The sequence below is a fragment of the Nanorana parkeri genome, unplaced genomic scaffold (genome assembly GCF_000935625.1).
Source record: "Nanorana parkeri isolate BGI_ZX_2015 unplaced genomic scaffold, ASM93562v1 scaffold915, whole genome shotgun sequence".
NCBI lineage: Eukaryota > Metazoa > Chordata > Amphibia > Anura > Dicroglossidae > Nanorana > Nanorana parkeri.
In genome coordinates this window covers 170,821-184,646 of record NW_017307183.1, presented here as the reverse complement: position 1 = coordinate 184,646, position 13,826 = coordinate 170,821, and the positions used below count along the sequence as shown (strand labels likewise).

General features: G+C 43.6%; 1 protein-coding gene across 1 annotated transcript in view; it reads right to left on the bottom strand.

Moving 5' to 3' along the window:
* Positions 1–13,826, bottom strand: part of TMC4 (transmembrane channel like 4) — a 186,859-nt gene that overhangs the window by 153,312 nt on the left and 19,721 nt on the right. Inside the window, exons 3-5 of the mRNA XM_018566084.1 lie at positions 10,363–10,546; positions 3,083–3,231; positions 137–298 (exon numbers count right to left, since the gene is read on the bottom strand). Coding sequence (XP_018421586.1) covers positions 137–298; positions 3,083–3,231; positions 10,363–10,546 — 495 coding nt within the window. The remainder of the gene's footprint in view (positions 1–136; positions 299–3,082; positions 3,232–10,362; positions 10,547–13,826) is intronic.

Below are 13,826 nucleotides of genomic sequence, written 5' to 3'. Positions count from 1 at the left end.
TGTATATCCACTGTACAGGTGCTTGATTTAAGATGTACTATGCTTTTAAATCAGGCAGGTCGACATAATTTTTTAAGATTGGCTTAATCAACTCAACTCAATAATTTAGCAGAAGACATACCACATATAGACTTACCACTTGAGTTTGAAGTGAGAAATTTGTGTCCCAAATTTAATTCACTAAACAAAATACTGGGAATTACAATGAATCCACCAATCAGGAGGAAGGTCACAACATTCATTAGAACCAAAAATCTCAGAAAACTGAAGTATGATTGTATTCCTGTTCCAAAGTGCCCTGTAAAAAACAAAACATTTAGTGGAAGACATTTAATTATAGATACAGCATAAAAAGCTTTGTTAGAGATATCCGTACATAGAAGTATATGGGTAAAATCTAAATGATAGATAAAAATGAAGTGCCTGGTCCCACACGGACTGGGACTTAAACCCTTTCATGGCCAGAGTGTGTTTTGCACACATGTTGTTATCCACATTTTAGGCCTGAAAATTACTTAACCCCCCAGAATTATATATTTCCTGAAAGCAGAGACCCTGTAGTATAAAATGGTGGCAGCTGAAAATTGTTATGTTGCATATTATTAGCGCAACTCTTTCAGCAATTTCAGGAAAAAATACACTTAATTAAATTTTAGTGTGCAAAAACACAATATAATACATACATTTTTATCAAATATAAAAGATGCAGTTGTGCCGAGTAAATGGATACCCAACACACCAAGCTTAAAAATTGCATGCGCCTGTGTCCATAGGCAGCTCTTAAAGCCCGCACAGGCCATCAGTTTATAGTTAACCATGAATATTGGCCCTAGAATGATTGCTCTTACTTTGGTGCATGCAGCAATACCCAACATGTGTGGCAAGCATCGTTTTCATACTTAGGAGCACCCATAGCGTATTTGCATTAGTATGCACACGTTCACGGGGACATTAAACATTTTTGGGGCATATTTTTACATTTATGTTATTTAATGTTTAGTTTAAACTTTTTTTTTATTAACTTAATTGCTATCACAAGCCTCCTATGTGATAGTACATTGCAGATGACAGACACTCTTTAAAGTGACATTAGGGGTCTATTAGACCCCTAATGTCACCTATGAACTTCAAAGAAGCTGATCAAGCACAGATTGTGCTTGATCAGCTTCTTCCCAGGCTTCTCTAGCCGGGGAATGACAGCTGAGAAGCCAGGAGAGATGCAATCAGCATCTGGAGGGTGACTACTTTTGTTACCATGGTCCCTGTGTGTGTTGTAAAGTAGCCACCACTCCAACTTGCTCCTGTGATGGACTAAAAATCTCACTGTTAGTTTACTAATTTGTATTGAGATTATAGTCCATCATGGGAGCGAGCTTGGAGCAGTGGATCCTTTACAACACACACAGGGACCGTCGTAACAAAAGTAGTCACCCTTCAGAAGGAAGGACACTGTCAGCACACATTCAGAGATGATTTGAGGATCTACAGCTGCAGTGATGCACAAATAAGCTACATTTTTGTTCATAGTTAAGGTACCCTGAATGCATTTTAAAGTTTTAACTCCTGAGTTTAGTGTCACTTGAATACCTTGCATGAAAATGCAAATCATTATATTTTCAAGCCCAACTCCCCTGTCCTCTTTCAAACTCTTTCAAAAATGCGACGTAAAACTTAAGAAAAACCTAAAAACATAAAGAGAAAAAAAAATAGTATTGTCGACTTACTTTTAAAATAAAGTACTTTACTGTACCCCAGGAAACAGTACAGGACACAGTAAAGTACAGGACACAGGCTTAGTCTTAGACCACTGGGGCATCCAAAAACAATACAACTGAGGGGTGGGCAACACAAGAAAAAAACAGTGACAGAGACATCACTTTGCCTTAGCCTCGCTGTGGTATTCTGGTGAAGTTGAGGATTCCAAATCCCATGAGAATACACTCCTGCGCTTTGCAGGAGCACATTCTCATGACATCTGGGATTGCTAGCTTTCTTAAGAATGCATTCTTACTGTGACGGCCTGGTCCAAACCCACTGTACGTCAATCACGCGTGACTATTAGGGTTGCCACCTTTTCTCCAAGCGAAACCCGAACAATCTAGCGACACACAGATATTTTTTTGCAGTTTCATACAATGTGCACTTTAAATTTCAACTCCAAGATATTTTATTTAGTTTTGAGTATAGCAAAAAGGATTAGAACTAGGGTTGCACAGATAACAAGTACAGTACTCGGTACAAGTACGAGTACATGTACCGATACTTTTGAGCTCCAAGACTAGACTAGAGAAAAATTCAAAACTTAGGAGGCAGCTGTCATGTGTAAGGAGCACACGGAGCTCTTGGGATTTGTACATCTCTGTTTTAATGTACGATTTTGTTTTTATAAATATAAAGGGATGCACAGATACCAGTTTTGCGAGTACGAGTACTGGTACTTGCCGAGTACTTACAAGTACGAGTACTGATACATTTTTGTTTATTGTCAAGAGACAGTTTTTCTACAACAATATCGACTAATGATTTCAGGACAGTGGTGGAGTGCCAAAGCCAGGTCCCAGCTGCAACCGCTGCAACCCTGGTAGTTCTCATGAAAATGCCAAGTATCTGCACTGGTACTCAAAAAGTATCTGTGCATCCCTAATTAGAACCTCTATTAAGTTTGTGTTACTGTCTGCGCTCCTGTATCCAACATTTGCTTTATTTCCTAGTTACTGTTGTCACCTTGGCAGAAAGTTATTGGACATTTAACATTTAAAGGGTTGTTGCCAGGACATGTGAAGGGATATTTCCCAAATGGGAAACCTGTTCCTGTTAAGAAATCTCAGCTTTGACATTTCTATCACTTTAGGGGTTTTCTCTCACTTCTTATTGTGTCTTTGGGACAGGAAGTAATAAGTAAAATCTCCCCAGTTGGGACACAAGACGACAATTAAAACCCAACAGAGGTTCTAATCCTTGTCTATTATATCCAAACTTAGAAAGAAAATTAGCTGGAATTCCATTTTCTTGCTTTTTCTTGCATTATAGACAGTTTTGTTAAAAATGCCTTAGGTCTATTGATTCGTAACAGCCCACATACCTCCAATAGTTTCCAGAGTCCTTCTCCATAAGGTGAGGTACTGAAGAAAACCAGACATCCTACTGCAAAATTGCCTCAAAGATTTCCTCTGCTTTTCCTTCCATGACTCAAATCCCAATTTCTTGGCATTGATTTTCTGCTGTTTGGTCCTTTTCAGAAAATAACATTAGGTTGGTTAGCTGTCATCTGTATCTATTGTCTCCTATATATTATATGTAATTTGTTTTTTCCAGGCCTTCAACAGTGCCCAACTTTTTGTGGCAAATCTGTTGCCATTACTGTATAATAGCTGCTGCAGCTGCTGGTGTGAATGAGCACATAGAAAGGTGCTGCAGCACTGAAGCATAACTCTAACTCCCCCTGGTCAACTTTGCACCCCATCCCCAAAGATGAGCAGGGTTGGGGGTGCAAAAATAAGCAAAGGAGAAAGGGGTTGGATTAGGATGTTAAAGGTTGGCAGAAGCGCTGTAAATACCCTTCCTATATTGGGGGTCATTGTAAAATTGCCCCTTAGATTGGTATTCAGTATAGAATCCTCTCTTATATTGGTAGTCAGTGTAGAATTCTCTTACATTGGTAGTCAGTGTAGACTCCTCTCTTACATTGGTAGTCAGTGTACTGTAGAATGCCACTTACGTTGGTGGTCTGTGTAGATTACCCCTTATATTGGTGGTCAGTGTAGATTACCCCTTATATTGGTGGTCAGTGTAGATCCCCCCTTATATTGGTGGTCAGTGTAGATTCCCCCTTATATTGGTGGTCAGTGTAGATTCCCCCTCATATTGGTGGTCAGTGTAGAATCCCCCCTATATTGGTTGTCAGTGTAGAATTCCCCTTACGTTGGTGGTCAGTGTATAATGCTCCCTTACGTTGGTGGTCAGTGTACAATTCTCCCTTACGTTGGTGGTCAGTGTATAAACCTCCCTTAAATTGGTGGTCAGTGTAGAATCCTCTCTTACATTGGTGGTCACTGTAGAATCCTCTCTTACATTTGTGGACAGTGTAGAATTCCCACTTAGATTTATGATCAGTGTAGGATTACCTTTACATTGGTGGTCAGTGTAGAATTGCCCAGTAACATTGGTGGTCAGTGTAGAATCCCCGTAACATTGGTGGTCAGCGTAGAATTCCCCCTTAGATTGGTGATCAGTGTAGAATTGCCCCATATATTGGTGGTCAGTGTAGAATCCCCCCTTACACTGGGGGCAGTGGCGGAACTACCGCCGGTGCCGCCGCACCGGGGCCTGAGGCTGTGGGGGGGCCCAGTGGGGTCCGGTCCTGGCCACCCCCACAGCCTCAGTGTCACCCCCCCCCCGCCCCCCCCCCCCCCATCTTGGGAGGGGGGCCCGAGATAAAATCTTGCACCAGGGCCCTTTGGTTATTAGGTCCGCCACTGATTGGGGGGTCAGTGCAGATTCCCCCTTACATTGGTGGTCAGTGTAGATTCCCCCCTTACATTGGTGGTCAGTGTAGATTTCCCCCCTTACATTGGTGGTCAGTGTAGAATCCCCCCTTACATTGGTGGTCAGTGTAGAATCCCCCATTACATAAAGGCAAAAGATGTCCAGCTTTGATTACATGACGCAGAATTCTCATTCACATGCCTCCACTGCAATGCCTAATTGGTTTCATTACTCAGGATTTGTGCCACCTTTAACCCATCAGCAGCCACAGCATTTGTCGCAGTACTCAGCATAATGGTCAGTGTCAAGTGATGTTTTCAAAATATTTAATTCCAAATCATAGGCGTGCACACGTGGTATACCGGGGCACACACTAATCATCGCAAGCGCAACACTGAAACTGCAGGCGCCAGGGGCAGACGGACCGTTCGGGCCCTCAGGTAGAGGAGAGGTCCTGAGTTTCCTTCACTCTCCCTCTGCATGTCCTGGCAGCGGCTCCTTCTCCACAGTGTCACTGAAGTCCAGAGTCTGCCTGACACGAACCACTCTCTGGTCGGCTATGTATTTGGGGAAGGGGGGTGCACTGTCATTCCCGAACTGTCTGCGTTACCTTACCTGTGCAATGTCACACAGGCGGCGTCAGTGTCACCTTTGCGCGCAAAAGATCTTATCATGAAGATGTTCAGGCATGAAAATGCCCCCTGATTTTCAAGTTTGACCAGTTGCATAATGCAATCCTTCCTTTAATGTGTGTCATATTTAATTATCAGATCTTTTCATCATTCTTCTGTGGGTGTCTGTGGTCAGGCTTCGCTATCTCTCCTTGCTCTCTCCTAGCCATCTCTCTTCACTCTTTCTCCTGGCTGTCTCTCCACTCTCTCTCTCTCATGGCTGTCTCTCCACTCTCTCATGGCTATCTCTCCTCTCTCTGTCTCCTGGCTGCCTCTCCTAGATCTCTCTCCTGGCTGCCTCTACTAGCTCTTTCTCTCCTGACTGTCTCTCTCTCTCCTGGCTCTCTCTATCTCACCGCTCTCCCTCACTCCGCTCTCTCTCAGCGCTCGCGCTCTCCTTGCACTCATGCTCTCTCTCACGCTCTCCTTTCTCTCTCTCTTTCTCTTGCTTGCTCTCCTCTCTCTCCCCACTCGCTCTCCTGGCTGTCTCCCCTCGCTCGTTCTCCTGGCTGTCTCTCCTCGCTCGCTCTCCTGGCTGTCTCTCCTCTTACGTTCTCCTAGCTGTCTCTCCTCACTCTTTCCTGTACTGTATATTCTCCAAGAAAAAGAATTTCCATGCAGAGCTAGACTGTTCAGGTTCAGCTTGAAGAAAAGGTGGCAATCCTATCGATACAGAGCACAGCAGCTCTTGCCATTTTCTTTCCTCACATAACAGCCACTGTCCTCGGTGCCTGAGAAGCTGCGAGGGAGTGTGACTGCAGCTTCCCATCCAATCAGGATATGACCACCTGCCGGGCTCCCTGCTTTATTACTGCCCCCCTACTGGAAGAGGTAAGGGACAGCTGAAGAGATGGGAATTCAGGATGCTTTAGGTCTGTGTATGTATGTATTTATGTATGTATGTATGTATGTATGTATGTATGTATGTGTGTGTATGTATGTATGTATATGTATATGCCGCAGCTCACAGCGCTCTCGTCCTGACTCCTGCAGCGCTCGGCGGCTGTCACTTTCTTTTCTCCCCGCTGGAACAGCGCCCAGCGGGGAGAAAAGAAACCAGGGATGACCCGATGTATCGGCCGAAACATGGCTCTTTCGGCATTATGCCAAAAGTGCCATTTTCAGCCGATATGTTTCGGCGGCCGATTTATCGGTGCATCCCTACTGGTAATGATTAAAATGTTCCTGTGCATTTGGTCATAATAATCTGGCCACTCAGTGTGTATATATATATATATATATATATATGTGTGTGTGTTTGTACTTTTGTGTGCACACCCTAATGCAATAGGCTCTGCATGCCTATGTTCCAGATGTATATTCTGTATAATTTGTGTTTTATCACTGTATACTCTGCAAGAGCTGCTGGGTTGCTGCACTTTAAGTAGAGTTTTAGGCCAGCCTTACATGTGTTGGTTTCTCGTGCTGGTTTTGTGGCTATGAGCTGGTTGAGAGAAGTCACATGATTCCCCCATCCAAGCAAAAGAGTGCAGATGGAGGAATCTCCTCTGCTGGCTATTGAATTCTGAAAGCCACAGTACCCTCAGCTGTCTGAACACCTGAATAGTGTATCCAATAAAATGCAATCAATATTCAGGCAACAATATTCCACTCTGTTCCTATTATTTTAAAAACTGACATTTGTTGACCTGGTTGGTGCTGACAGGGCTGGCCACTGCTCAAATGACCAGTTTAAAAGTTGTAACTAGCTAAATAAATACATAAATATTTTTATACCTTCTTGGCTGTAAGGCTGTCCTTTTTAACAAGAACTTTGTACAATAGGTTAACAATATACCTTACCTTTTTACAAGAATGCCCTTCTTCTGCCTAAAATGTTTTGCTGGCTGCACAGCAAAAAAGATGTCCCTGGAAATTTTCTTGAAATGTTGGCAACTATGATGGGGCCCTTCTCTGACTGGCAACCACAGTAAGGGGGTCCTTCCTTCTTCCAATGACCACTATTGTACAGCGGACTTTTTCCCCACTGACCACCAATCTAAGGTAGCCTGTCTCCAATAGCCACTAAGCAAGCATATCACTGATCACCAATGTAAGGGAGCATGTTTAGGCTGACAATCAGGGTATGAGGGCTTTTCTTCACTGGCCAGCAATGTGAGAGAGCACTACAATTTTCATTGTTTGCATTTCTTCTCTGGTCATGATTATCATTGGTTTAATTCCTTTATTATTACTGAAAATAATGTTGTTGTATAGAGGTGCCCAGGTGTCAAATACTCCAAGTACGCCACATTACTTATTCCTTTTATTTACCAAGCTCACTCCTGTGATGGACTCCAATCGCAATACAAATTAGTAAAAGTCAGCTTACAGTCTATCACAGGAGCAAGCTTGACGTGGTGGCTACTTTGGCAACACACACAGGGACCATGGGGAACAAAACTAGCCACCCTGCAGAAGGAAGAACACTGTCAGCACACATTCAGAGATGATTTGAGGATCTGTAGCTAAGAGATCCACAAATAAAGTACATGTTTGTTGATAGTTTAAGGTATTTTAATGTATGTTTAAGATTTAACTCCTAAGTTTAGTGTCACTTTAACCATTGTTTTTAGGCAAAAGGTTGCACTACATCTTTCTGGCACCCATGTTCCCCCAGCCACAGCATACTGCCCGGTTGGCTGCAGTGATGAGGACAGAGTGGATGATGATGAGGTCACTGACTCTACTTGGGTGCCTGATCAAACACCGAGGCAGGATGTCCTCCAGGGGCAGCCGTAAGAGCAGCCACCCTTTTGCATGAGACGGCAGACCTGCACAGGTGCAGGGCATTGTTGTCTCCCAGCACACTTCCAGGAAACTCAGCTGTGTGGGAGTTTTTCAGCACATGTGCAGCAGACCGCAGCATTGCTATTTGCAATCTGTGTCTCAAGCGGATCAAGCGTGGCAAACCAGAGCCGTAGCTAGCTCCTTTTGTGCCCGAGGCCAGAACAAAAAAGTGTGCCACCCCAACAGGCGTGTGACGTCACCCGACGCCGCGCACGCACAGCGCCATGTAACGTCATGTGCCCCGGCTCCAGTATGTGTTTTTTTATTATTTTGTATTTGTTTTTTTTATTTATTTATTTTTTACTGTTTGAGGACTTCAGGGAAATATCAGGGGTCTAAAACAGACCCCTGACATTTCCCTTTTGAAATAGAAAAAGAAATTGGAGGACCCAGAGTCCTCAATCCCTTTTACTGCAGCCTCTGTTCTAAATGAATGGAAAGCACTCAGTATAGAGGCTTCCCGTTCATTCAGAAAATATTTACTATCATCCAGTTATCAATGGGTAGAAGCCTCTATAGTGAGTGCTACTACCCATTGAGAAACTCATGAATGAAGAGGAAGTGATGTAAAGCACTTCCTCTTCATTCATAACTGGGGACACATAGTACTATATGTCCCCAGTTATTTAAAACCACTGCAGTGATCAGTTGATCACTACAGTGTTTGCCCTGCACAGAGGATCAGTAAATATCACCGATATTTACAGATCCTCTGCTCTCCATCCTGAGCGCTGAGGCCAGCGGGGGGCCAAGGCAAGAGCGCCGAAGCCAGCACGGGTGGGGCGCAGGAGAGAGTGCTGCAGGGCTCATAGTTGCAGAGCTCATCCTGCTCTCACAGGAGGGGAGCACAGGATGAATCAACTTGAGGACGCGTTGAAGAGAAACTGGTGTAACACCTTTCCAGACACTGGTAGGTTACCATGTCATAAAGGAGGTGCTTCTGAGACTTCGGTTGGTCAAAGGAAGAGTGGTGGAGAAGGGGGCCACCTGACTTATGCCTTTAGAATTTTTTTTTAGCCCTCATCACCCAGGGTTGTTAACTTTAGGCACCCATTGGCAGCGTCTGTATCATATGGTGCAGTATTACCTAGGGGCAAGAGCAGACATAGAGAGCTTTCCAACAGACGATCCACTGGCTTACTGGGTCTTGAGAATGGATCAGTGACCAGAACTTAGCCAATATGCCATGGAGCTACTGGGCTGCCCTGCATCCACCTTGCTTTCCGAACGGACATTCAGTGCTGCTGGAGACAGATAAGAGTGCGTCCGTCCACAGACTCCGTTGACTGGCTGACATTTATCAAAATTAATCAGTCCTGGATCAGAAGCAGCTATCAATCCCCTGATGCAGATGTAACCGAATACATTTGTCGGGGATCTGGGATCTCTGGAAGACTGCCTAGGCTGCCTAACATTGTGGGTGATTATTCTATCTTGAAGTAACGTTCTTGGTGTAGTGCACCACCGACATCCAAGGCCTAATTTTTCCGCACCCGCATGTGAGAGGTGCATATAATTTGAATTTTTTACAGCAGGGTCCAATCCTGCACTCGCCAAGAATAAATCTGAAGGGTTATGGTGTGAAGGCACTGCTAAGACTAAAGGCCCATTTTTAAAGCACCAGTTGTTACTTTCATCCAACGTCTGGAAAAGAGGCACCAGAATTTATCCAGAAAATCTCAAACCTTGTTCCGAGTGTCCTAAAATGTGGCCTCTTCATACAGATGGCCTCCCTTAAGCAGTTGTTTAAAAGATTAAAGGAAAACCAATTACCGGCAATTTAAATCTCATTTTCTTCTTTTTAAATGTCACTTTTTGCTGCAGCAGGTTCTATACATCGTACAGTGGTGCCTCCTCACAGTAAGTTTAAGGGGACGATATTTAAAGGAATTTTTAATTTTTATTGTTACCCTTTAAGTGATGTGAAAATCACTGCTCCTTTAAAAACTGTATTTTTTAAAAGTGTTTTTTTTCATTGATACATGTCACCCAGGGCAGTACCAGAATCCCCATACTCTTTTTAAGGCCAATAACTTGCATATAAGCCTTCAAAAAGGGGATAATTGATTTTGAAAGTTCTGCCCCCATAGACTTGCATTGAGTTTGAGTTCGAACTTTTTGGATGTTCTAAAGTTCAAATTCGAACTAAACTCAGGTCTGTTCAGCCCATCACTAATTGAGAGTCACAGGCTGCTCACCAAAAAGTTTTTGCCCAATTATTTCTAGTGTGGTTGCTCTATTTAGGCAGACCCAGGATTATGTTGGTTCTGATGGTGCTGTGTGAAAGACTTCCAGTCATATTGCACACTAGGAAATATCCTGGAGTTGGACTTTAATACTATATATAGGATATACATATTTTTTTAAACAAAAATCTGAAAGTAAAATATGACATATAATAATGGGTGCCAGTTACCTTATTTCTCTCTTCTTCTGCAAGTGGCAGTGAAGTTCTTTTACAGGCATATCCTCATCTTTCATAGGCTCATCTGTCCAGTTGTTCCTTAGCAAACCTGTTGGCATAAACTCTGCACCCACTGTCAACACCTGGCTTTTATTGTCACAATAAGGGTGTGCTGGTTCAGGAGAGTAAAGCAAGTCTGTCAAAAGTGTATATAGAGAAATATATGTTATAATACTGTATGCACGCACAGTATATACAGCTGTTCAAAAGTGTGTGAACCCCTTTGGCTTGTGCACATAGGAGCTGCGTGAAGTTGGCACCCCATGTTTGTAAAACCTGAATAAAAATATACCATTCATTTGTGCTGATTTGTGCCGCAAAAATAAAAGTAACCAAAACTAATTTTTTTTCCTAACCTATTTAAATGTTTCAAAAAAAATTTTCATTGATTTTTTTATAAACTTTTACATTTTTTTATATTTTTATTTGCATTTATTTTTTATTAAATATTTTTATTTTTTAACTTTGTCAGGGGCTTTGGTGAAATATCAGGGGTCTAAACAGACCCCTGATATTTCCCTTTTAAAATAGGAAAAGAGATTGAGGACACAGAATCCATAATCTCATATTCTGCATCCCTTGTTATAAATGAACAGGAAATCGCTATACTGTGTGTTCCTGTTCATTCATAACTTGTGGATATAGTATGTTTACTATGTACACAATCATTTTCATTCATATCTGGCACATAGTAACTCATACTATGTCCAGTTATTTACAAACAGTCAGCGATCACTGATTGCTGACTGCTTGTACAGCTCTCCATCCTGACTCGCTGTCACAGCTGAGCTGGCAGTGCGGGGAGTTCGGTCTATTTTGGCAGCTGACCCCTCCCCCTCTCCGCCGGCTCAAGCTCCTGTGACAGCGCACGGCTGTCTCTGCCCCCACACCGCTCTTCATTCTGATCGGTCACAGGAGGCTGAGGGGGGCGGTGCGGGAGGAGAGTCCGGCCTCCTGTGACACGCCAGGTGTTCACCGTGCTCCCCCCGCACTGCTCGGCGTCCTCTGATAGTTTCTCTCCTCCCTGCTGGATGCTGCACTGTGTCAGAGGGGACACAGAGCAGCGCCCAGCGGGGAGGAGAGAAACCAGGCATGTCAAATGTGCCATTTTTTGGATATATTTCGGCGCCCTAGCTGAAATCCCGTACACTTTGCACCCCATGTTAAATTTTAAGAAACAAGCAAACCATTCGTTCGTGCTGATTTGTGCCGCAAAAACAAACGTTTGTGCTGCTTTGGTTTCAGAGATATTGTGCATTATATTTGATAAAACCCCACCCACTTTGTACCCCTTTGTTATTAAATTTGAAAAAGAAATATACCATTTGTTTGTGCTGATTTGTGCTGCAAAAATGTAAGTATGTACCACTTTGGTTTAGGAGCGCATTATAAGTTATCAAACTACACCGACTTTATTAAATATTGCATACAACTATATTCATTTGTTCCCTGTTTGTGCCACTTAGGTGGATATTGCACATGTTGTTTAAGTTAATATGTGTAGTTTTGCCTACTGAGATTTTACAAATATGTTTGGCCAGGTGTCCTCAGTCTGCAATAATTGAATGAGATATCCGAATCTCTGTTGGATTCAGCAAAATGCAGAAAGTGCATACAGTGTGCACACAAGTGCCATATGGGGGGAATCTCCTGATGGGTCTTGCGTATCTAGGGATGCACACAAGCAGGGTGCTTTCTGCCTTTAGCTGAACATGGTGGAGATCTATTTTAAAAATGAGGCAGCTGTTATGAAACTACTGAATGAGACTGTTTGCTCAAAGTATTTTAAGGGATGTGTGTCCTTTTAAGTAGTGACTTTCTACTTATTCACTTTGCAGTTACATTACTTAAAGTAGTATTAAAGTCTTATTTTTTTTACATATACACTATATTGCAAAAAGTATTGGGACTCCTCTCCAAAACATTGGATTCAGGTGTTACGTGAAATTTCCTTGCTACGAAATATTCTACGGTCAACTGGTATTATTGCAAAGTAAAAGCAACTGAGAACAACAGCAACTCAGTCACTAAGTGATAGACCATGTAAAATGACAGAGCAGGGACAGTGCATGCTGAAGCGCACAGTGTGCAGAAGTTGCCAAATGTCTGCAGAGTTAATAGCTACAGCCCTCCAAACTTCGTGTGTCCTTCAGATTGGCACAACAGTGCGTAGAGAGCTTCATGGCATGGGTTTCCATGGCCGAGCAGCTGCATCCAAGCCTTACATCACCAAGTGCAATGCAAAGCATCGGATACAGTGGTGTAAAGCACGCCGTCACTGGACTCTAGAGAAGTGGAGATGTGTTCTCTGGAGTGACGAATCACGCTTCGCTGTCTGGCAATCCGATGGATGTGTCTGGGTTTAACGGTTGCCAGGAGAACGGTACTTGCCTGACTGCATTGTGCCAAATGTAAAGTTTGGTGGAGGGGGGATTATGGTGTGGGATTGTTTTTCAGGGTTTGGGCTTGGCCCCTTAGTTCCAGTGAAGGGAACTCTTAAGGCATCAGCATACCAATACATTTTGGACAATTTCATGCTCCCAACTTTGTGGGAACAGTTTGGGGATTGCTCCTTCCTGTTCCAACATGACTGCGCACCAGTGCATAAAGCAAGGTCCATAAAGACATGGATAAAGGAGTTTGGGGTGGAGGAACTTGACTGGCCTGTACAGAGTCCTGACCTCAACCCGATAGAACACCTTTGGGATGAATTAGAGCAGAGACTGCGAGCCAGGCCTTCTCATCCAACATTTGTACCTGAACTCACAAATGCGCTTCTGGAAGAATGGTCAAACATTCCCAAACTCCTAAACCTTGTGGACAGCCTTCCCAGAAGAGTTGAAGCTGTTATAGCTGCAAAGGTTGGGCCAACTCAATATTGAACCCTGCGGACTAGGAGACATGGAGAAATTTACTTCTAGCTCTACTTCAAGATTTCTTTTTTCACCCTTACCTGCTGATTTTCTTGCGGCTCCCCAGGCAGGGTCAGTCTCCCCTGTTCTGAAGACCCTGCTTAGAGGTTTTTTACCGCCTCCCGGCCGGCCGTGTTCTTACAACCTTCTTAGATCTGAGCGAGCGTATTTAAACTTCTCGCCAGGACCGCCCACTCGCGAGCGGGAAACTGCCTGAATTTAAAAACAGGCAGCGATGCCTGTTTACATACAAGCAATCCACCAGCTATAGAGCCGTCAGATTGCTTGTATCTGGTGTCAGTCTGTGTGTTGTCCCCCCCTTCGCGGCTCCCCCTCCCGCTGTCCTGCTGGTCCCGGTCTCCGATGTGCCCAGTGCGAGTCAGGAAGAGAGAAGTTTCTCTGATTATGACACACAGTAGAGTTAGAATAGATTTCAGAGGTGAAGAAAGAAGGGGAAGGGTATAAATGCACAGGGATAGCACAAAACGTGCTAGACAAGTACTT